Genomic DNA, 24,567 nt, shown 5'->3' with positions numbered 1-24,567 from the left:
TAGCTGGACGTACAATACAAATAAATAAAGAGAAACGAGCAGTAGTAGGAGTTAAAAGAATAAAAATCATTAATTATTTATTACTTTATTAGTGTAACAACTAGACATTTGGCGTTCTCCCAAGATACAGGCTACATTCAATACAAAACTTTGGAGTAGATTCACTTCTTTCGTGCGTGCATAATGTGTAATAACTTTTGTATGCTGTAATAACTTTTCTAATAAATTACTATAATAGCTATGTTTTTTAGTGCATATAAATAGGTTTTAAAATTAAGGAAATGTTAACTGATCTTCTTAGGATAATGGTTAATAATTTATTTAAAAAGAATTTTATAGGAAAAAAAATTAATGTTTTGATTGTTTTTTTATTTTCTTATAAAAGTGATGTTAAAACTTTCCTAAAATAGATTGTTAATCATTGTTCTAAAAGCACTCATTAGTATAACCCTTAAAATTAATATATTTTCACAAATATAAAATTTTCTTATACATCATATTTTATAAGCTTTCCATATTTATACTAATGAGTGAACAGAAGAAAGAATGGTTCAACCCAAAGTAGTCAAAGGAGGCTATTATTTATCAAAACAAGAGGACCTAGGAAATTGATTCCAGAAGTCACCGAAGAGAAGGTACATGGCCTTAGCAAAACACAAAGGAAAATGCGGGTTTGGTAGATTGAATGTCGTAGATGACTTCTGTGGTGTCAAATTTGTCAACTTATGGCCTTCTAGTCTACTTTGTCAATTCTGACAATGTTTGACAATTCAGGCGGATTGGTTTCAAGGTAACCATTAATGTCTCTTACTGTTTTCAAGGATTAGTAGCACAATAGCTATGAACAATATGCTACCCTTTGCTGGCCTAGAACTTCATCCAAGGTCTAGTGCAATAGTCTCTTCTAGATGACATGTTACTCTTTGCAGTCCTATAAGCCCTTCTTAGGTTTAGTGCAATAAATTCTTTCTGACAACATGATCCTTCTATGGGTACTTAGTGCAATATTTTTTGAAAGTATGGTATTTTGTTTTTTCACATCTCTTTTTCCTTTTATCCGTTAGTTTCTAAAGATCTCCATATAAGGCCACTCAAGGCATGCCTTAAATTGTACTAGAATAATCTCCAGTAGGTGGCATAATATTCTAAGTGTAGAGAAATTATGCCTTTTCACTTTTTTTTATTTAATTATTAATTTCTATTTATTTTTTATTATTATTTACATGCTTTGTTTGTACCAATCTTTTTTTTTTTTTTTTAGCAGCTATCATGATACTCTTTTTCAAGGATTTGAAGATTGGTCAAGAACCAACTTTGTTCATTTGTAAGGAGAAAGATGATAAGGATGCAAAGGCTACGACTTTGATTGTTCGTCCGCCCATAATTGGAAAATTTTTAGAGAGATTGAGCAATAACTCTTATCCTCTCAATTTGCCGAAATGGTCACAGGTCGTTCTTTCCCTCTCTACAAAATATACATACATATATGACTAGTTTGGGCCGCACGTCCTGGTCATGTTAAAAAGAGGAGTGATGAATTGATTGGGCGTTTAGGTATCGTGAAGAAGAATGAGAAGCCAATGGAAAGAAACCATATATGCTTTGCTTGTAGAACTCCTAATGCAAATGGAGAAGGTAAGAGACCCATCCCTTGTCCCAGATTTTCAGCCGAGAATTCATGTGATTAGCACTCCTCTCTCTCCCTCGTTCAATCTCAACACAAAAAGCAACAAATAGGGCCATACAGAGCAGGTCGAAGCACATCTCTTCTCTTTCTACTCCTGTCATTTCATTCTCTCCAACATACTCTTCTTCTACTGGGTCTTCATTTTAGCCATTTCTAGAGGGATAGTGATAAAATGGTGAGTTTTGGTGGGTGCACAACAAAAACGTCTGTGCTGCCCGACATATTGGAGCATTTAGACAGAGACTCACCAAATTTTTAAAACCAACCAAACACTATTCTTCAGGAATCTTCCCACATTTTAATATAGTTAATAGAGAGAAATGCAAGTCTGTAATACACCATGTACATAATAATTTCTGTCACTTCACATCTTTGGAGATTCAACCATGAACTCCAATAATAATCACCTGCACACGCTTGCCAGAGTAAATTATTTTACCTCAGGGCATAGACTAAAATCACACACCAAGTTAGAGATTCACAGATGAAAAAACATTGTTTCTACTTTCTGGGCTTGCCTTCTACCTAATAAAAGACCTTGAGATAATCTTAATCTGACTGTCTAAAAACAGAATCTGACTTGTATCTTTGGCACACTCTCCTATACACCATGTTGAATGAAAGAATTTCATGATGCACTCCAGCCAATGGTTTGTCCACCAGGAACATCAGTACTTCTAATTTTATAGTCTCTGCAAAAAAACAGTACATTATTCCTAACTGTTGCTGGCAAAGCAATGACATTGTCAAACAAGTCTAGTGAGTTATATTGGATACATACCTCACATACATTTGTCATAATCTCGACCGCTTTGGCTTGCGAAAATCTGACTGTGTGAAACAGCCATATCATTTATACCTTCAAAAAGTCTCCTGTATGCCACATGCCATGAACAACTTTGGTGTGCAACCCATGGGCAAATTATTTCTACACCAAGAACTTAGTAACTTCTAAATTAATAGTGCCTGAAATAGAGGATATTATTCTAAATTATTACTGGCAAAAAAGTATGTCTTATCTGATTAATACCTCACACTTTAGAGATACTAAGCTTCACCATTCCACAATTCCCCGTTAATCCACTGAAACTGGGTAACAGTCCTGCAAAACATAAAAGAAAGTTAATTGAAAAGAAACCAACAACTAAAGTTCATACTTTCAAAAATATGAAGAAATTGAGGACACAGCCATTGAATGAACACGGGAGACCAAAGTTAGAAATTTGGATAGCTGCTCTCCAAATGGAAGAAATATACAAATAAGTAACTGATACAATATGTCTTACCATATCAAGGCACTTGCCATTGCACCAAGGCCCGATCTCTCCAAGACTCCACAAAATTGAGAGTTTTGTGCACTAGGTACGACCTTTTTGATATCTTACCATATCAAGTCTGGTTTCAGGAAGAACATAACGAGGCAGGTGCATAATTCATGCCAATTGTGAAATTCTTCCTTTCAACCTGAGAGATATCCAAATAAGGAGAGGTACCAAGGTACTTGACAATTACAGCTGCACATAAAATCCTCTTGTACTGCCAAGAAAATGGTAAATACAAGTCTCAATTGCAAGAACCAGAGATGACAGAAATGATCTTGTAATATGCACTGTCTAGCCAATAAAATCAGAAAGTTTTGCTTTTGCCATTTGCTAATTGACCCAGTAGGATTGCCTTTGAAGCTTGTATGGTACAACCACAAATTTAATACCAAGTTATCCCTACTGACCTTGAAAATGATTATTATCTCCAGGCACAAGCCAAATCATCAAAGTGTTCGTAGATGTGATGCAGATCGAGATCTACTATAATGGTTAAATCAAAAGATTAATGACATATGTAGCCTTCACAAATCAAAAGAGCAATCAAATGCCCTCAACATATTGCTTCAGGCATTAAACAGAAATGGATTGTCTTCTTCGATCTGATTCTTGTAATTTGATTACGTCTAATGTTTTTATCGATATTAAAAATAATAATAATAATAATAATCATTTAAGAGGATTTATAACCACTTCCTAACTTAATAGCAGAGTTAAAAATTGATTGACAGATATGCATGTAGTATGATGTCGTACTCACATACTGACTTCTTTATAAGCAAGGCACAGCTCTTTCTATTGGTGAGATGCATGAAAATCATCATTTCTCATGGATCAATCACACAGCAGCCCAAATTTGATCATCTCAGCAAGTAGTTCAAAAACAGAATCAAGATCACCTTGCTGATGGAAAGCATTATGCATCATCTCACAAATTTCTTGATCAGGTGAAATACCATCAGATAACATCATACAGAAAAAATATTTTGCTTCATTTATTAGACACCTTTTGCACAATCTATTGATCACAGCACTATAATCTCTGATTGAAATTTTAAATCCCTTCTCCACCATTTGATGGAAGAATATTATTGCCCTACTTACATCACCTTTTGCACAATGTGCTTTAACTATTGTGGTATAAGCAACTTTTGTCAAACTGACCTTTTGATCCTCAAGAGACAGCAATAGCTTGTCAGCGTCCTTCAGGTCTCCATATACACAAAGACCATTGATGAGGACATTATATGTGACAGGACTAGGCTCCAGGTTATGCAATAGCATCTCATCATGTAACTGAAAAGCTTTGCTCAAGTTACGAGCTTTGCAGAAACATTGGATGATAGTATTATATGTAATTTGATCTGGAGTCAGACCCTTCGCACGCATATCCTCAAGTAATTTGACAGATTCTTGCAACTTCCACCGTTTGCATAGTCCTTTAATAACTACAGTGTAAGTGACATGAGTAGGCATTACAGCTTTCGCTTCCATCTCCCAAAGCAATTCCAGCATGCCATCTATGTTTCCTACTTCGCAGTATGCATTCATAAGAGTGGTGTAAGTTACCACACTTGGAACCAACCCATGCAGCTTGATGGTATCCAAGAGCCTCCAAGCCTCTTCTAGTTTATTGCTTTTGCAGTATCCATGAATAAGAGTATTGAAAGTGACAATACTAGGAGTAATCTTTTTTTCAGTTAATTTTTGGTACAACTGTACAGCTTCAGCAATATTACCAAGTTTTACATATCCGCCCATCATAATATTATACAGGACTATATCCTCCCCCAAGTCACTTGTTATCAGATTATCAAAATACTTCCTTGCCTCTGATATATTTCCTTTCTCACATATACCCAATAAAATGGCACCGTGTGTAAAATTATTTGGACAGATTCTCCTCAAGCACATTTCCTCATATAGTAGGATAGCCCTATGGACTTCTCCTTTCTTGCAGAGGCCATGAATGAGGATGGAGTATGTTATAACATCTGGTTTCAAGCCAAGAGCTTCCACTTCATAAAGCAATATCAATGCTTCTTCAAACCGTGCACTTTTGCACAAGCAGCTGAGTAATACACTGTATGAGATGATGCTCAACTGAAATCCCCGAGAAAGCATCTCTTCCCGCAACTTAAGGCCTTCCTCAATATTTCCTATCTGGCAGTGCCCACACATTAGAATTGTATATGTAACAACATCTGGATTAAACCCTTTAAGCAACATGTCTTGGATTACCTTCCAAGCCCCACCCATCAAACCAAGTAGATGAAATCCTTTAGCAAGAATGTTGTAGGTTACTATATCTGGCTCTACCCCATGCTTCTCCATGTCATTTTTGAACTCTAAGGCTTCTTCCATGGAACCTGCTACACATAATCCATGAATAAGAATATTGTAACTGTAAGAATCAGGGAGTAGTCCACACTTGAGCATCATACAAAAAAATGACTTTGCAACATCTACATAACCCAATTTACAGAACCTTGTCATGATGGTATTGAATGAAACGACGGAAAGACCAGTATCCTTCCCTTCGGAAATTTGCAAGAACGAAACTGCATCTTGTAGCCTGGATTGCTCGCATAGGCCATGTATAAGTATGGAATTAGTGTACTCATTCTCGGGAGTTCCGCTATCTTTGATTTCATTATGCACATCCCACATGATGTCAGTGTGCCTTAAGTTGTACAACAGACTATTATATGTTTGTATTGATGCACGCAAGTTGAGATCTTTCATCTTGGCGAGAACAAAGAGGGCATCTTGCACGAGCTCAAATTTCGAATAAGCAAAAGCCAACATATCCCAAACTACAATATTCGAATCCCAGGCCTGGAAATTATTCAAGAGCAGCTCACAAATTGAAGGTGCGGAAGCAGGGCCTAGCAGAAATTGAGAAGAAGTCTATAAACAACAAAATCATATCTTTAATGGTAGGGGTAGGGTGATTATGAAAAACAAAATACCCAATCAATTAAGAAGCAAAGAAATTGAAGACATGGAATTGAGCAAGTAAAATAAAAATACCCAACAGAAATTGAAGCTATAAAAATCATATAGAGAAAGCAAAACAATGACTAGACTAGTACAATTAAAAGGTTGAAACTTTGAATTCCGAAATTCCTATTATATAGATATAGATATAGATAGAGATATACCTTCGTGTTGGACGATTTGGCATATAAGCGAGTGCAAGTCCTTGAAACTCCTTTTTCCCGCCAAAACATGGGAAAGCAAGAACTGTGAAATCTTTGGATCCAGCTCAGCCGGTGGATAGAGACGGGGCCGGGGGCCCACAAATCTTCCGAAGGCGAATGTCCTCAACTGGTGGTCTTGGTATTGGTCTTGGTTGTGGTGGAGCATAGCGGCGGAGACAGAGGAGGAGGGTTTGGAGAAGAGGAGGAGGGAAGAGAGAATTCGGAAATGGAGAGGAGGTTTGTAAATGTTCCATTGGCATTGGTGGAGTTTTTTGAGCATTTGGAACTCGCCTACACCTACGGCTTTAGGGTTTCATAATCCAATCCATAGAGACAATTTTAGGTTTTAAAGAGAGCCGTTGCTTGGTTTTTCTCTTACGCTCCCTCGTGGGAAATATATTTGAGCCTGATCGACTCTTCTGTTACGTTTCGTGATGTGTTAACCCACTGGTTTTCTTCATGTCAGGGCCTAATCAACCCCTCCCAACACACGGTGTCGTTCTTTAGAGGGTTGGTCTTGGTCCCCTCAAACGTTTTATGGGCCCGGATATATTGGGCTAGAACGACGGTCCGAGAAACCAAGCCCGGCCCAAATCCCATCAAAAAGGCCGAGACTGAAAATGATGGCAAAGGCCTAAATCCTAATAGAGCTTTTGAGACTCGATATACTGTGGACCATAAAAGTCTTATTAATGCTGAATGAATAACCAAAAATGCTTTACACTTACACCTCAAAAATCTATTTTCATCGCTAAAAGAGGGGAAGGGACGCTCGATGGGACAAACACCTTTTAACATCCAGAATGATAACCCACTATAGGGAGATGAACTAAGTGCATAAATAGGGCCTTTCTCCTACACTTAGATGGGATTGGAAAAATTGAGAAGAGAGTGTAGGAGTTTCTAGAGAGTATTTGCATTTGTTGAAACTTGCTCGGCAACAATATATTTGTGTTTATTAATCAGAAAAGTGTTTATTCATATTTTGATTTTTACTTGTTTAGTCTTCCCATTATGGATTTTTCTCTTGTTTTATACATTAATTGTGACAATTAGAACCTTAGAATTAACTTTCGGTTTCATATTTAAAGTTTTTTTTAACTCCACACACACGCCTGTGTGTAAAGTGTGTATGAAATTTAACAGTTAAAAAAAATAGTACACCTCAAATATCCTAATTAATCTATCATATTTTATGTTTCTCTCTTTTATTTATTACAAATAACTTTTAAGTGATTTACTTTCAGTTTGCTCCTCATAAAACCAATTAACCAAGTCTACCAAATGAAGAAAATAAAAAATACCACAGAAAAAGCTTGAAAAAACTCATAGGATTTCTTTTCTTGCAAAATATTTGGTCAAGCACTCACGGTTTTTAGAAAATAATAATAATGATAATGAACTTTGGTAAGGCTTGCACAACCTAATCACAATCTGATTGACTCTCTAGAACTAAGAGCTAAACTTACCGCACCACGAACAATTAGTTAAAATAGTTTTGTAGATCAAATTTGACTAAAAATACTACTAGGCTGGTTTGAATCATAATTTTTTTTTTTTTTTTTTGTAGACTTTCAACCTATGGTGTTTGCAACACCAATCAGAGACTTTACCAGCTGAACTAACCAAAACCCACTTGAATCTTAAAAGTTTAACTATACATTAAATGAAATATTAAGTTCCGATTCAAAAAAAAAAAACTATACATATTAGTTAAGTTACAAGATCTTTAACAATAATTAGATAATTACAACAATAGAAGATGTAGATTTGAACCATAATTTAGATTAGTTTTGAAACTAAATAAATTATTTTATGATAAAACTCAAAAAACCTCGATCAATCAAGAAATTTGATTAAACTAATAATCGTTTGGCTTTTTTAGAACTAGATTAAAAGAAGCGGACATCGCTATACACTTGGGTATATCATATGAACCCCCCAATGAAAGATTGAAAATGAAATAAAACAAATGATGGAAAAAGAGTGAGGATCGAAATATAATTATTAGTTTCACTTCTCTTTTTCTTTTTTTGATAGTTAATGATATAGATAGGGTTGACAAGGCCAATGGACTCCTAATCAACCCAAGCAATCAAGAGTATGCAACAATTATCAATATCAAAATTCTCTCCTAAGGCATGACATTTATCTCACCTCCATCATGAACACAACAGTTAAAAATCAAAAAAAGTTTCATAACAATTCACCACGAAAACCTAGCATAAGTCAGGATCTCATGCATTGATTTAGGTAAGAGAGAGTGAATGCTTTCAAATTCCTTGAGTTTTGTCTTAGAAAAAGCCTTGGCACCACACTGATGTCATTTCAATATAGTGATTTATTGTAAGCGTTTGTCATTTAATCTAATCAATTGCATCATCAATTGATATCATTAAAACTCCCTCCACCCCACATGCAACAAATGAAGCTTTGCAAAATTATGCATCTTTAAATTTGCAAAATAAACATAATTATCTTTCAAAAATATTCCTAATCTTAGGTTGATAACGTATGTTAAAAATTTTCCTACACTTGTAGTCATCATTTGATACTAGATATCTTATAAAACGCCAAAGACCTTGTAGTTGAATTGGCACCTCCCCATGCACAAAGTGCTTTGGGGTCTAAGATGAAAGGGTTCGAGCTGCAGGGTTAGCAGCATGTTATAATTATTTCTTTAAAAAAAAAATGATATCTTATAAAACTTTTTTTTGTTTCATCCAAAATGCGTTTGGTCTATAAATTTTCATAGGGGGACAAGGGAGTGCTAAAATTTAATAAACATTGTTTACTTAGTCTTTGTAATTTTTAAGACTTGTGTTTAACATCTCAAAAAGTTATGCTCAGAGTTTGAATATTATGGCAGATATATGAGATTTTAAGTTCAAAACCTTTTAATTTTTTTTTTTCCTGTAATAAGTAATAATTTGGTGTGTGTGGAACAAAAGCACTGAAGAGGTCTTGGATACCCTGTTTGTAAAATAAATGAATAAAAAAAGTGCTTTTTGAAGAGATTGTTTGTGTATAGAGATTAGTTAGAGTTTCAAAATATCTTCTCTACAAATTGAAGCGCAGGGCACATTAGTGACCCCTTTGCACCTTGAATACATGGCCTTTCTACCAAATAACCCCATAAATATTTTAATAAAATAAAATGGGGAACAGTTCTAAGAATAATAGATGGCATATCTTTGTTTCATCCAAAAAAAAAAAAAAAGGATGGCATATCTTTGTCTATACAGGCAACAGGTATGCCTCAAACCTATAGGACACAAGACAAGAGTAAGAGTTAAGAATAAACCGGACCCATTACACTTACAATGAGACGAACACCACAACTAAAAGGGTTATTATTAGAGTTAATTTCCTGTGATTTGGGGACTACCAATAGCACTACAGCTACAAGTCCACCTCCATTTTCACCCTATTCCTTCTGTTAAAAAGGGTTGGTTGTGATTTCTGTGTCTTCATGCGAAAAAAAAAACATTCCAGTAATAATTACAGAGAACCATTTTTTGGGCTAAGTATTTGGATGTGTGATGTAAACATGAAGTTTTTAATTCACCTAACTAATTTTTAAATAAGATATCTGAGGATGAGTGTACCTTACCATTAAAACAAAATAGAAAGAAGAAAAAAGATGGCTCATTTGGTCCATATATGAGTCCAGTCTGTCAGGGTACATGCATACATTGGGAGCCTGCTATACTCTGCTTAAAAACTATGCTTTCCCCCAAAAAAAATGATGTGTTTCCAATTTTGTATACTCCTACAAATTTTGCTTAAAACCTAAGGAGCAAATGGTAATCCATAATTGTGAAACTCACATTTCACCAACCAACGTTTAAGTACTGCTCATCATGGCACCAACTCCTTTTAAAACCCCTCTCAACCCACCTTTACAGCTATCCTAATTAAACCATAAACTTTCATCTTCTCCAAGCATGTCTAAAGTAAACACAAGAAGACATGATTTGGAGAGAAACAAACTCTCGAAAGAAAAAGAGAAGCCAAGCCAAAGCATTTTGTCCAAACACCTTAAGAGAATTTACCCAATTGGGCTTCAGAGAAGCGGTTCATCGATATCCTCCCTATCATCCTTATCGTTGTCTTTGTCACAGAACTCGAATGACTCTTCGCTTACAGATTCTACTACTCCACTGAACCAGAAGATTTCTAGAGCATTAAGACTGATTGCACCGTCTGAAAGAAGAGAAGCCCCCTGGGCAAAAACCGTGCAGCAGCAAAGTCAGGATACTAGTACTGGGGAATTGAGGAGGTGCAACTGGATTACAAAGAATAGTGGTAAGCTTTAGAATACTCATTTATCAATTTCCAATAACATTTGATTTACTTTTCTAGCATTATGGAATGGTTATGGCTTTGTTAGCATGTAAGAAGCTATATATATATATATATACACACATATATATATATATATATATATATATGTATATGTATGTATGTATGTATGTATTAAGCTTGCAGTGTCTATAGACTATATGGCATGTGATAAACGTTCATGTCAAACTACTATAGCTTCTTGCAGTGTCTGTAGAGTGTATCTGTGTATGGCATGTGATAAACATTCGTGTCAAACGAATTTGAAGGCTATAAGATTCACACAGCTGCTCCTAAACTACAGTACTTGTGCTCTTGTTTCTATAATCTCCTGAGCCTATTGCTCAATTGCTTCAACATTGTCATAGCATTTGGGATTTGGAATTTGTTTAAAAAGAAAAGAATAGTCAAACTTGTTTAACAAAGAAGAAAGTCACCTAGCTTTCATCACAAATTAAGAAGGGAACTATTTAGCATATTATGGTAATTCTTCTGTTGAAATTATAAATTTAAAACTCCATGAGTTGAAATCATGGTTTTATGGCGACTCTTTATTTAGCATACTAGGTATAAAATAAAGAAATTCTACTTAGAACTGATTGTGTTTTATACAGATAAAGTTTACGTGGCATTTCACGATGAGTGCTGGGGAGTTCCAGTTTATGACGACAAGTAAGTCCTTCGTACTTTTTTGAATGAAAGTCTACTACTAATTATGGAGTGATTTGCCAATTTTAAAGTGGTAAATTATCAACAGCCAATTGTTTGAGCTACTTGCAATGTCTGGTATGTTGATGGACTACAATTGGACTGAAATCCTGAAAAGAAGGGAACTATACAGGTAACAGTGTTTGTACCACTTAAATTAAACTTGCACAGCTTAATATTACTTGTTTAACAAATTGAAAAGCTATGTTAATATAATTTTGAACAATATAGTATTGAAAATATTGATTTTTTCTGTGACAAAGGGAAGCTTTTGGCGGATTTGATCCTAACTTTGTTGCCAAAATGGGGGAGACAGAGATTACAGATATAGCTTCCAACAAGGCTATCATGTTAACAGAGTGCAGAGTGAGGTGCATTCTAGACAATGCCAAATGCATATTGAAGGCAAGCTTAAAAATTTTGACTCGTTTGCATATTTCCTCAGCTGGTTAATATAGTACTTGATAGGTTGCTCATTGTGCTCAATTATGACCTCAAATGTAGATTGTGAGGGAATTTGGATCTTTTGGTAGCTATATGTGGGGTTATGTGAATCACAAACCAGTGATCAACCGGTATAGATACCCAAGAAATGTTCCTCTGAGGACTCCAAAAGCAGAAGCTGTCAGCAAGGATTTACTAAAGCACGGATTTCGGTTGGTTGGCCCGGTGATTGTGTATTCCTTCATGCAAGCAGCTGGATTGACGATTGATCATCTTGTTGATTGTTATAGATACAGTGAATGTGTAAGCCTTGCCGAAAGACCTTGGAGGCACATCTAACATGGATAATTGGTAATGGTTAACCTTTTGGGATAATTGGTAATTTATTACAGCATCAAAGTTGGTGGCCTGAGTTTGAATCATGTTTCCACTTTACCTCCTATTTAAAAACTTAAGCTTTGAGGAACAACTAGTAATTTATCATATGGATATGTACTAATTCTGTAAAAGAAGAAGCAAATAGTAATTATTACGTTGTGTACTTGCAAGTGGCAACATGTAGAGGATCTGAGCGCTTGTTTTGTTACAATATAATTCGGTTGTACTTATGAGAATGACAAGGGTGATGAATATGGACCTTATGGTAATGCCTTAATAATAACCAACAATCATAGATCCTTTTTGTATGTTAAAGCTTTGTAAGTTGAAGAAGTTCTGGTGATTCAGATTGATTATTAGGACAGCCGTTTGGTTATTTTGGTTTGGTTTCTCTCTCTCACACAGGCATGCACAAATGTATCTGTTTAATTAAGTTTTCATTGATAATAAAATTGCAGATTCTTATGCCAACTAATTTGTGTACTTAATTCTCAAAAAAAAAAAAAAAAAATATATCTCAAAGTAGCAATAGACAAGTGCTTATTTGAGAGCAAGAGAGAATCCACGCAAGTCAGCGGATTCTCAAAGACAAAGTAAACCAGCCTCTCTTCCACTCCAGACTAGCATCCCTAACTCTAAGGGTCCGTTTGGTTGGAGAAGTGGAAAAGTGGAAAGATAGAAAAAATTTGGTTTTTCCTTATGTGTGTTTAGTTGGAGGGGTAGAAAAGTGAGAGAATGGAAAACTTTTTCGTTTGGTTGGAGAGAAAAAGAGGAGAATGGACAATGTAGTTCATATAAATTGACTATTATGTCTTTATTATATAATATATAAGAAATAGATATATGAGAAGGGTAGGTGAGTGCAGTAAAGTGAGGATATTTGTGTAAATTACATCATTCAGCATTTTTTCCTCTCCATTTTCCTCCCAAATTGGGAGGATAAAAAAATGTGGGCCTAGAATGATTATTTTCCTCTCCATTTTTTGTCTCTCTTGTTTTTTCTCCTAAACCAAACGGTGAAAAATATCATTTTTCACCATATTTTTCATACTCCCTGTTTTCACCCGACCAAACATACCCTAAGGCCTAGCTTGACAGGGCTGAAAGCCTTTTATCTAGTCTAGTGGACTTATTGATATCAAGACCAAAATCTAATGTTCTTCTTCCAATACGGTCCAGAAACTCTCCCAAAAGCCCAAACAAAGTCTTGAATAGGAGGAACCTGCACTGATTAGTGGGTTTAGAGTAACAAATGATATCCATTAGAAATGAGACATCCCGAAAACTCCAGGGACCCATAATTTAGTGGTATTGTCTGATTCTTCTAATGAGAAGATTTGGATTTAGCTCCTCCCTCTCTCGCTCCTTGTAAATAAATAATTAACGTTCATTAGGGAATCAAACAATTCAAAAAATAATTAAGAAAAAAAAACTCTAAATTGAGGAGGGACGCTCCTAAAATGTTTTGTACACAAAGCCCAAAATTGTTCCCAGCAAAGTCAATCAGGGAGATCCAATTTAGTTACTATTGAGGCAGTGAGTGTAGATGCATAAAGTTAGGTAATGCCCAACTGAAATCAGGTCTGTACGTAGCCCATTCCATAAGTCCTATACGTTTGGCCAGGTTTATCATATCATATCCATGCTAGCCCGGTGATTGGCTAAGGTCATGCTGTGTAAGCTGCACCAATAAATGAAATGTATGTTGAATTTGATGCATAATTTGTATAAGGTAAAGACGCATGAGTGAATGAAATCGAAGATGGCTTGCACGGCAAAACTTCTATATGATTATTTCATGGGAAATGTTAACGGAAGCCCTTAAGATAATAGTTAACAATCCATTTAAAAAAAAATTTTATAAGAAAAAAAAATTAATATTTTGACTTTTTTTTTTTATTTCTCATAAAAGTTGTATCAAAACTTTCCTAAAATAGATTATTAACCATTACTTTAAGGGGACTCGTTAATATAACTCTTGTTTTATTCAAAAATGGTAAAACATAACTTTGATACTATGATTGTAAATTGTGTGGAAAAATATAAAAAAGAAATTAAAGATGATAGAGGGAATGAGAATGTAGAAGAACACATCAACGGCATTGACAATTACATTTTTACTATTGAGATCTATGTATATTATAGGCTAAATTCTAGACTAATCATAGAATAAACTAGGGTTGTAATACTTTGCAATACAAGTAGGATTAGGATTACTTTGCTTACACTATTTAGATACAATGAACATATGCTAGAGTTATATAACAGACTTGAGCCTTGACTAGGATTAGGCCTTCATATCTCTAACATCTCCTCAAACTCAAGGTGGAAGCTTGAATACAACTTGACTTTGGAAAGAGAGTGAAATTGTGACCAAATTAGACGTGGAGTGAACCAAGACAAACCAAATTAAATGCCGTAGACGACAAGCTGGATGCACAAGATGAATGAGGTGTAAATACTTATCATACTAGTAAAAGCTACCAATCAAAGGTGCTATTTGAAAAAACTCTAATTAAAAATGATAGAGATGTGCGACCAAAGAGAAAGCCAAGAATGGTTACTAATTAGAGGCACGGTTTAAGTAATGCAACCTAAACATGAAACAGAGCGGGTAACTGGAATGAAAATCATTTAAGATAAATTTGTAAGAAAAAATCAAGTTTGAGAAAGATGCATATGAGGTTGTTAAGATAAGGAATTAATTACTATGAGCCTATAGAGTGGCTGGCAGCGATAATGACTGATGAAAGAAATATCGCTGCCATTGATAAGTCTACAAATGACTAAAAATTGTGATGAGAGAAGGAAGTTGGATGGAATTTTGTGATAAAGATATGAATTAATAGAGGCTACAAAAGTTTTGCTCTAATACCATATTAGAAATGATAAAACATAACTTTGATATCATGTCAAAAAATGGCAAGACATAATTTGATACCTTGATAAAGTGTATAGGAAAATACAAAGGAGAAAATAAAGATGACAAATAGAGAATGTAAGAAATTTACATTGTCAATTGTTAAATATATATTAGCAACGCAATGTGTTATACCATGTTGTATATATTAGAGTGGATACGGAAGGGAAAACATATAATAAGAACACTGAGAATAAGAGAGTTACATGGTTCAGCCTTGCCGGCCTACATCCACAAAAAATCCCTTAAGGGCTACATCTTTATTATGTAAAAGTGTAGTACAATAACTTGTATTACAATAAACCCTAACATGAGTATATATAGGCGACTAAACCCTAGACTATTTGTACAAATAAGAGCGGGTTTGGGCCTATTACATTGAGCTAATATGTCTAATATATTTCTAAGACCCTCCCTCAAACTCAAGGCGAAAGCTCGATGAAGGCTTGAAGTTGGATAAGTATGAGAAGATACCTTGAAGAATTCCTTTGAAGAAACCACGATGAAGAATGTGCCAATTGATTGATTTCATAGTTTCAAATAAAGAAATGGAGTCCAAAATCGGAATCTACGCAAAAAAACTAAGCAAGATAGGTCCTTTCGGAAATTTTGACTTTGTGGTGGGCTTCCTCTTGTCACGCTATGGCCCAATGGTTCTAGGTAGGAAAGTCAAGACCAGCTTGACTACAACACATCCTCGACCGGCTTGTGCGCAAACTAAAACCCCTTTGCTAGAACTTTAGTGACATGCTCATGGCAGAGAAAACGGTTACACAAAAGTCATGGCAGACAGGTATAATATAACAATAAAAGGAAAAAAAATGCTTACTATCAGCCAGAAAAGCAGGGAATACTAAATGAAATAAATGATAGTAATAAAAGGGAAATAACACCAATGCTTAATCAATAAAATGAAAAAAGAAATGGTCAGTCTGCCATGCCTGGTTGTCTTACGGAATTAAGTCCAAGAAAGGAATCACTTTTTTAATGTGGGTAACCTCACAGGGAGATACTGTCATAGAAATTACCTATTTTGAGAGAATGAGCCTAAATGGCTTATACTCAAATTCCCTAATCCTTACTAAAGGGAGGCTTTTAGAGGGAGAGAATGGATTAACCTATCGATGCATGCTTGCTAACACACTTTTGCTTACTCTCTGTTTTTTCTTTCTAACTCCTTCTTTTTCTTTCTAAGTTTTTTCTACTCTATTTTCTCCCTTTTTGTTGTTCTTTTATGGTGTTGTTATGTTCTCTCCTGCCTTCTTGTTATTCCTCCTCCATTCTCCCTTGTTGTTTTTCCCGCTGTGCACGGCTAGGGCCCCTTTTATACTGTTTGTCGTGACTGGATTTTTACTATTCTACCCCTTAACTGCTTTTGTCTAGGTGTGGGTGTCCTTCCAGACCACCCACTGGTCTGCCAGCTACCCAGCCAACACCACTTATCTGTGCTAGCTGTGCCACATCCCATTACGAGACAAAGGGTCTTATTTTGTTTGCTTACTCACTGTGGCATTCCCATCCGGATAAGGGTGGGCATTCTTTCTCACTATCCCTCATAGCATGCACTTAGTGATTCCAACTCATTTTTCCCTCTTTTAGGTGATGTGTCATCCCAACAGGACATTTTCCCTAAAAGAGTTTGAGCGGGAACCCCACAATAGGCTCTCCCCTTCTCCCAACCGTCATACCATACTCTCTCTTACCTCTAACCCATGGTCCACCACTCTTTATTGGTTGGGTACAGATTGGCGGTGCCTGAGCCTTATACGTGCTTCACTTCTATGTGTGTTCATGGCTTGTCTGCTGCTCATGCTTTTGCCATGACTTGAAAGCTTGTCTGTACATTCTGCTGCTCATGCTTGACCTCTTGTGGCGTGAATGGTTCCCTGAGCCTTGCTTGATTATGGATTATCCATTCTCTAATCCATTATTTTCCCCTTTCACAGATCTGCTAACACATCTGTTATGCCATTCTGTCATTCTTGTTCTGCTATTGTTTGACCCGTGCTTGCTAGACCTCTCTTAGGCCTACTGTATGATTTCTCTTTGCTTAATTCCAGTGGTCCAGTATTACCATTGGGCTAATATTCATGCTACTTCGGGCTTCCTTGGCCCATTCCATTGCTTCCGAGCTTCCTTGGCCCATCTCATCCTTTTGGGCATCCTCGGCCCATTTCCTTTCCTTGGGCATCCTCGGCCCATTCCAATTCTTTACTCTCATGGGCCTTTGCTAAGTCTTTTGGGTCTTTCCAGCCCAAATTTTCACATCCTTTACTTTTGGGGTTTATGGGCTTTCCATCAACCCCTTACTCACCTAATTCATTACTTTGGGCCTCTTTGGCCCATTCTTACTTGCTTTATATTTCTCATAATGCCCATGGGTTTACTATTTCTTTCTCTGGGCTCCTTTAGGCCCGCTTGCTTTCTTTGATTCTCATTTACTATATTTCTAGGCCTATGATCCATTATTCCTACTATTTGAGCTTAATGATTTTCTTCTCAATTTACTAACTCTTTTCTTCCCATATTGTTGGGCTTCTTTCTGCTATTAGGCTTCCTTGCCAAAGTGGACATCAACATACTTTTGGTCAAAGGTCAACACAAAAGTCAAAGTCAACCGAATATCAAATTCAACGATCAGTGCTCACGGGTTAGATCCAGGTGGTCTGGGTCAAGTTGGCCCAAGTAAACGGTCAGTTAGATGACGTGATGCTGACAAGGCGACATTGCTGATGTGGCAAGCTACGTGGCTGCTAACGTAGCTAGGGCTGACGTGGCTCTTCTAACGTCAGAAGACGATGTTGTAGATGACATCATTGATAACATCAACACGATTCCTCGACGCATGTGGGCGTGTGCGTTAACCATTGGAGTGTGGAGGCGAGGCCAAAAATCCGAGAGGCACGTGAGGGCGCATATGATGTCTAAACAGGGGCATTTTACATCATAGTTTGTAAATTATGGACAAATGCCCATTTATTGTCTAAAAAACACCAACACACAAATTTGGAAGGGTACAAAACCGTTTGAGGTATTGCATGTTCTACAATCTATACCTTTTTTTCCTTTCTAATTAACTAGCCGATGTGCCCGTACAATGTGTGGATACATTATGATGTGCATAGACATCACTTAGAGCTTTCTAGATTAATAAGAATCTCCTAGTGTTTCTAATGGTGATATACACGATTTAAAACCCCCTCCCCCAACTATTGAATTATCAAGAAAAAGAAAAAGAAAAGAAAAGAAAAAGATATGTATGACATCAAAGTATAATGCTCAATAAAATACCATAGAATTATTACGAAACCATCCCATTAGATAATAATACATCATTAGATACCAAAAAGATCATGTTGGGCACAAAAACAAATTATGAGGAAGTATAGAACTAAACCAATTGGTGAGAAAAAGAACAACAAAATACCTATTTGAAGATGCAAGCAAGTTGATGTGTAGTAAGATAGTTAACTTATCATTTAGTATAACATACCTCATTTCCTCCTTTCTTCAAATCTTTATAAGAACAAATTGTAGTTTATATGGCCTTGGAAATATTGCAATAGCTAATTTTGTACAATTATAATCAATTGCAAAATTTTGTTAAAAAATATATAGAAACTGTACAATTGTACATAAATCAAGTATAGAAAGTTACAATCTGAGCATAGTAATGATTACTCTAATTAATATATTTTTAATCTATTGGAGTATGTTGCGATATTTGAATTAAGATTAATAAAAAAGTAGCAATAGTATCACATAATAACAACTACTCAACACACATAAACGTTTGTGCATACACAAAAATATATACAAATGCATAAAGGTTGTATTAAAACTCTTTGATTTTATGCCCAAAAAAAAAAATCTTTTGAATAAAAACAACTTTCTTAGCTCAAAAGCTCTCCTAAGTCCTAACACCACCAAGCTACACTTCATGGTTCTTCTTAATCTCTACCACCAAAAAATTACACATTAAAATTATTAGTATCAATATAAAAATTATTAAAGTGCGTGTATTTTCGTTAGGTTAAAGAAATGATCTTTTAAATTGTGTGGTTTTTCGTTTGAAATTTATCTTTTTGCAATGGCCAAAGTGTCTTTTTTTTTTTTTGGTTAGAGTCCTCAAGTGTTAATTCTTGTGGTGGCTAAAACTTCATAAAACTTAAATGAAAATCAAGCAAATAACAACATATTTATATTTTACCTTTGCGAAAGTCTCCCTTTTGGATGTATTAAATGAATCAAGAAAAATAATATATATGAATCAAGTTGTATATATTTGTTTCTCAAAAAAAAAAAGTTGTATATATTAATAATAAACATCAACTTAACAACTACACAAATTTGGAAAAAGGAAAAAAAAAAAAAAAAAAAAAAGGAAAGGAAAAAAATAATTATGTTGATATCATTGAAGTTGCAATGATGTTTCTTTCTCTACTGATTGTGAAAAACATTAAGGAATTCAGAAAATAAATTAACAATCTGCCAAAAAAACCAAATTGGAAGATGTGGCACCATAATGTTAGACACAAATAATTAGTAAAATGCATAATTTAATATTATGCTTCCCCAAAAGGCCATACAAATCAAGTACATGTAATAAAGGAACATCTTGGTACTCGGAGGGAGAGAGAGGAGAAAATTACTATGAGGGACCTGGGCAAGTATGTGCAAGATGGGGAATATTGTTGATTACCAACCCATGTGAATGAACATGTGCTTCCATGGAAGATTCTTTTGCCCTTGGATCCGGTACAAATTTTATGAGATGAAGATAATATTTCCTAGGAACGCAATAAGACAACATGTTATTTCAGCAAACTATACAATACATAATTATAATCTTAGCAAATAGCAACATAAGCATAGCAAAAGCAAAATGCATATTGTAACAAATAAAGAGGAGTAGGCATGGCATGTTCTATAAAAAAATTTATAAAAAAAAAAAAAACAACAGATGGTGTGGTATGTTTTGGGAATTGGAAAACTAAAACGCATGAAAATTTAAAAACAAAAATACTGAAGAAGCAATGGTCAATTGAAACCTTTGGAGAGTGTGGTTAATTCAGAAAAAGAAAGAGTCATTAAGTATCTATTACTTGAAGTTTAGTAAAACGAAAAGTCATTCGAAAAATGAAGAGTTTTTTTTTTTTTTTTAATTTCTTGAGAAGATGATGAAAATTTACTTTTCCTTTTAAAGAGTGTGCTACTAGGTAAAACCTTAGAATCTCACACGATAAAGTATCTACTTTTATTTATATATATATATATATTGATTTACTTTCATCTTTGAATTGAATGAAACTTCAGTTTGGAATAAAAAAAAATATATTTTTGATCTGATCTTTGATTTTTTTGAAGAGAGAAATAATCGGAGAGAGAGAGTTGGTTGATCTTTTTGTTTTGTTTTTTTTAACTTTTAGCTGACGTGGCACTTTTTTGTTGACTAAATTTTTTTAATAATATTTTAAAAGCATGTAATCATCATTTGTGCCAATTCAAATCATTTGCTATGTAAGCATGCTCTAGAAACCAAATTGATTATAAATTGAAAATATCATAGATTAAATTATAGGGACTAAATTGACTATAACCCTAAAATATAGGAGACCAATATAATGTATTAGCCTAAAAAGAAAAGAGTTAAAAATAAGAGAAAGAGAGTTGGAAATAGATGAATAATATAACTGTTGATATTACTTAACACTTATCAGTAATATAAGAACAATAAATATTACATTTCAGTAGTTTTAGAGACAAATATTATGTTTTCAATTTTAAATATATAAGTTTCTCAAAAAAAAAAAAATTAGATATACAAAGAATATAGATTGATTAGCATAACTTTAACAAGTATATAGGCACTAGACTCTGCTACGTTGTCTTCAGTATGGACATCCTATTTTGTGGGTCACACCTGCCATTTTTTAATTACTGGCAGTTTGTGAATTGTCAGACCTAACACAAAATCATACAGTAGCAATAAGATGAGTCAGCTAGTTGGGTGTGTTTTTGGTAAGGCTAGTTGTATACGCGTTGTTTGGATTAAGGAATATGTGTTTTGAGGAAGGAGTTTTTGGGATTTATCTGTCCCACATGACAGTGCATGAGGTGGAGAAAAGTTCTGCAATGATCATTGGCTCCCTGAATCATGTCCCCTTTTATTTTATATATGGGCATTGAGTTTTGTATGACTCAAAGTGTGGTGCAATGTTGAAATGACCCCAAGCAAGATCAGATGCATTAGTTGAAATTCAGACTGAATTACCTAATATTACACTGACTGAGAGAGGTACACCTTTTTGGATTCCTTCAAAGAATGGTAGGTGCACTTGTGTTGATTACATAGGAATCCAAAGGAGATATGATATGATATGATGTCTCAAATTACCATGTTGAAATTACTGAATGATGTATGTATTTGCAGACTTCTGTAGATATCCAATTAGAGCATTATAGCAGTGAAGTTAAAATTTTAGCAATTTAGCTCCACAAAAAGTTATTTTATCTATTTTATCTACTCATTTTACAAAACATGCTGCAGCAGTGGATCTATTTTAGCTTTCAACACAATAAAATAATATAAACATCACAATAAAATAATATATATACTACAATAAAATAATATATGTCACTACCCAAAAAATATTCAACCACAATTTAATTGGAAAGGTGAATAAAAACAATTTTTTTTTTATAGCTCTCAGCTACATGAGCACTGTAGCACTTTAGCACATGAGCACCGTAGCATTTTAGCTAAATTTTTTTGCTTTACCTCTACTGCTGCAGGAGGATTTTTTGTGTTTGAGTGGAGCTAAAATAGCTATATAGCTCCACTGCTGCAATTGCTCTTACTCTCTGCAGGTTATCATGTTTATCACTTATCAGGTGTGAGTTGTAACGGCACAGCACCAACGGTGTTGTAGCACATATACATATATATGCGTTGCAATGGTAAAAAACTATGTTAAAACCATGACTAAAAGCCAAGTTCCTCGATGTTTGATACATCAGGCCTACAACTTTGGACCAGCTTTGGCTCCCTTCTCTCATAAATTAAATGATCCTTCCAAGCATGATTGATGGCGAGAACCTTTTCATCTTCATCTTCATCTTCATCTTCATCTTCCTGTCATAACTCGAGAAACCACTAGCCATATCTTTGTTATGCTTGAAAAGGATAGTAATAATAAGGAGTACTATACTTTCTTCACTCAAATCCCTAATAACCTTGTCAAGGTCCACATGCTTCGAGTCACATGACATTATCATTTTGGCCATGATTCCATTAGCCATGGCCCATGGCTTAAGAAAGTATTCACTGTATGCAAAATGACTAGTCACGATTGAACTCTCCATAATTTACTTATGTTTATATTAAATGGATTTGCTAATGTATGCTCTAAGGACACACAATAATTAATCACTTTTGGAAAAAAAAAATTCGGAAATTGAAAAAGTATTAGCAACTTTTTCAATTTCCGAAAAAATGTTACCAAAAATAGATATTTTAATGTATACCCTTAAAACACACATTAACCGAACTCATGTTAAATTAGTACATATTTGATACGGAACTTAACACACTCGTGCAATGCCTCGCAGTCCAAATCAACACACAAATCCCCTCAATCACAGATATTACACTACTCGATCCATGCTTCTTATACTTTCTATAATCTATTCCGCAAAAGTACATCTTTACTCACTTTCATGGTCAAATGCACATGCAAAATTCTTCTGTTCCTTTTGATCTTTTTCCTCCTTTTTTTTATTAATCTTTTTTCTTCACATACAGAGTAATACATACATTTCAGCTTTCCCAATATATGCTTTGAGTAAGTGCCTTGCCCTTAACTTTGTCTTTCCTTTTTGACTTTTTTTCTCTATGTACGTTTCATCTTGTCTATGAATTCACTTGATAAAAAGTAGATAAACTAGATCACAACAAAGTCTGCCCAAGTGAAACTTGTTTATTTATATTCCAATTTTACGAAGTAAAACAAAGAAAATTTACACGGTCAATTGTTTTCTCCACAGTTTTAAGTCAATTAAAACAAACTTTATCGAACTTTACCATGATTTTGCTTCAAGATATTATGAGGGGTTGCCTTATTCAGCAAAAAAAAAAAAAAAAGATATTATGAGGGAACAGACAATTAGAGGAATCTGAGTCCCCACCAGTCTTGTCTATGCTCCTCTAATGATGAATCAATTTATCTTGCATTGCAAACATTGAAAAGCATTCCCTTACGAACCGCACTCCACAGACAAGTGGCTATATAAAACAAAAACAGCCCAAATCAATGATAAGGCTGCCACGTTTCCCCTCAGTCACTGGACAGACTAATATTCTCTCCCAATAATTATACCATATGTAATCTCATCAACTGCTTAAGTTCCTTCATGTTTACTCTTGTCTAATGAGGCAACTATTTGGTCACCTAAACTATAACGACCCTTTTCTGCTCACATAGAATGATAGATGGAGACCTACACCAAACCTTGAGTCTATCCTTAAATCTGTATTCCTTCGATTTGTACACTTAAATATTAAGCTGTGTTTGTTACAGTGATAGCAATAAAACCCCACCAGTGATACTGTGATAGTAACCATTACGACCTATCTCTAAGCAAGCTTGTTTTGTGTGCTAGCTAGCTAGTAGCATTAGTTGTCCATTCTTGAGGCTTCATTGCGGTCCTTGATGCTGAGAACACACTCAATTTTCACTTTTTTAACATTACTCAATGCTATAACTCAAGCAGTACATTTGGAGGTGCCTCATTTTTTTTTTTACCAGGCACTTTGTTAGTCCTAACAAAACAAAAATTGACGCATGCAAACTAAGGCCATATCGCTGGTGCCTGACACAATCAATTGTGGCTGTAGACCTTACAATCATATAATATTTCAGATGCTAAAGCATAATATGACCTCTCAGACCAAAACAACAACAAATATCCAGTACTCCTCAATCCTCATTTTCCAAAGTTAGCTAAACCCATGAACCTATTGATACCAAGAAGCAAAAACTATAATAAACCCGCATATATTGACGAGGAAATGAATGAAAACAGATTTAAGGAAAAAAAAAAAAAAGAAACGTGGACTATTGAGCATAGTCATAGACCCCGCCAAGAGGTTGAAAGGTCAATCCTTGAAATAATTTCAGTCAAGTTGCTCGGGGAACCATAACATGTGATGTTCCTTTGTTGCTTTATTTCGCTTAAGATGTTCCTTTGTTGGTTGCTAATATATATTTTTTGCCTTCTAGGCTAGCTATGTCAGCATAGACAAAGGTTTTTTTGTAATCCTTCTCCCGAGTAGTTAATATGAACAACCATGACATAAACAAGACTCTTGTCCTTTTCAAAATGACATTAAAGAGTAACAGAAAAACTGATAAAAATCCACCAATTCAGACGGTGGGAAAATAATTAAATAAGATCGGAAAATGGAAGAGGCAGGCAGGTGTTTTGGAACAGAGAAGGACGTCAAGAAATTCATAAATACCATACCCGATACTGTCATCACTCATCGCAAAGCCTTTCTTG

General features: G+C 34.9%; 2 protein-coding genes across 11 annotated transcripts; one reads left to right on the top strand and one right to left on the bottom strand.

Moving 5' to 3' along the window:
* Positions 1-1,962: 1,962 nt before the first annotated feature.
* Positions 1,963-6,784, bottom strand: LOC142628152 (uncharacterized). Of its 10 annotated transcripts, XM_075802170.1 has the most exons (6): positions 6,174-6,784; positions 4,174-5,897; positions 2,974-3,223; positions 2,718-2,789; positions 2,469-2,615; positions 1,963-2,379 (listed from the first exon to the last, which is right to left on the bottom strand). In XM_075802170.1, the coding sequence occupies exons 1-3, from the start codon at positions 6,490-6,492 to the stop codon at positions 3,089-3,091; spliced, it is 2,178 nt and encodes a 725-aa protein (XP_075658285.1). In that variant the 5' UTR covers positions 6,493-6,784; the 3' UTR covers positions 1,963-2,379; positions 2,469-2,615; positions 2,718-2,789; positions 2,974-3,088. The 10 variants fall into 10 exon arrangements, with proteins under 10 accessions (XP_075658285.1, XP_075658282.1, XP_075658280.1 ...); XM_075802167.1 differs by having other exon boundaries at positions 1,963-2,377; positions 2,469-2,635; positions 2,974-5,897; XM_075802165.1 differs by having other exon boundaries at positions 1,963-2,377; positions 2,469-2,627; positions 2,974-5,897.
* A 3,261-nt stretch (positions 6,785-10,045) lies between these two features.
* Positions 10,046-12,557, top strand: LOC142629519 (uncharacterized). The gene is made up of 5 exons (XM_075803528.1): positions 10,046-10,520; positions 11,171-11,228; positions 11,314-11,397; positions 11,528-11,669; positions 11,769-12,557. The coding sequence occupies exons 1-5, from the start codon at positions 10,160-10,162 to the stop codon at positions 12,045-12,047; spliced, it is 924 nt and encodes a 307-aa protein (XP_075659643.1). The 5' UTR covers positions 10,046-10,159; the 3' UTR covers positions 12,048-12,557.
* Positions 12,558-24,567: the final 12,010 nt, after the last annotated feature.

This window comes from Castanea sativa, chromosome 3 (assembly GCF_040712315.1).
Source record: "Castanea sativa cultivar Marrone di Chiusa Pesio chromosome 3, ASM4071231v1".
Classification (NCBI taxonomy): domain Eukaryota; kingdom Viridiplantae; phylum Streptophyta; class Magnoliopsida; order Fagales; family Fagaceae; genus Castanea; species Castanea sativa.
This window is presented reverse-complemented; position numbering and strand designations above follow the sequence as displayed.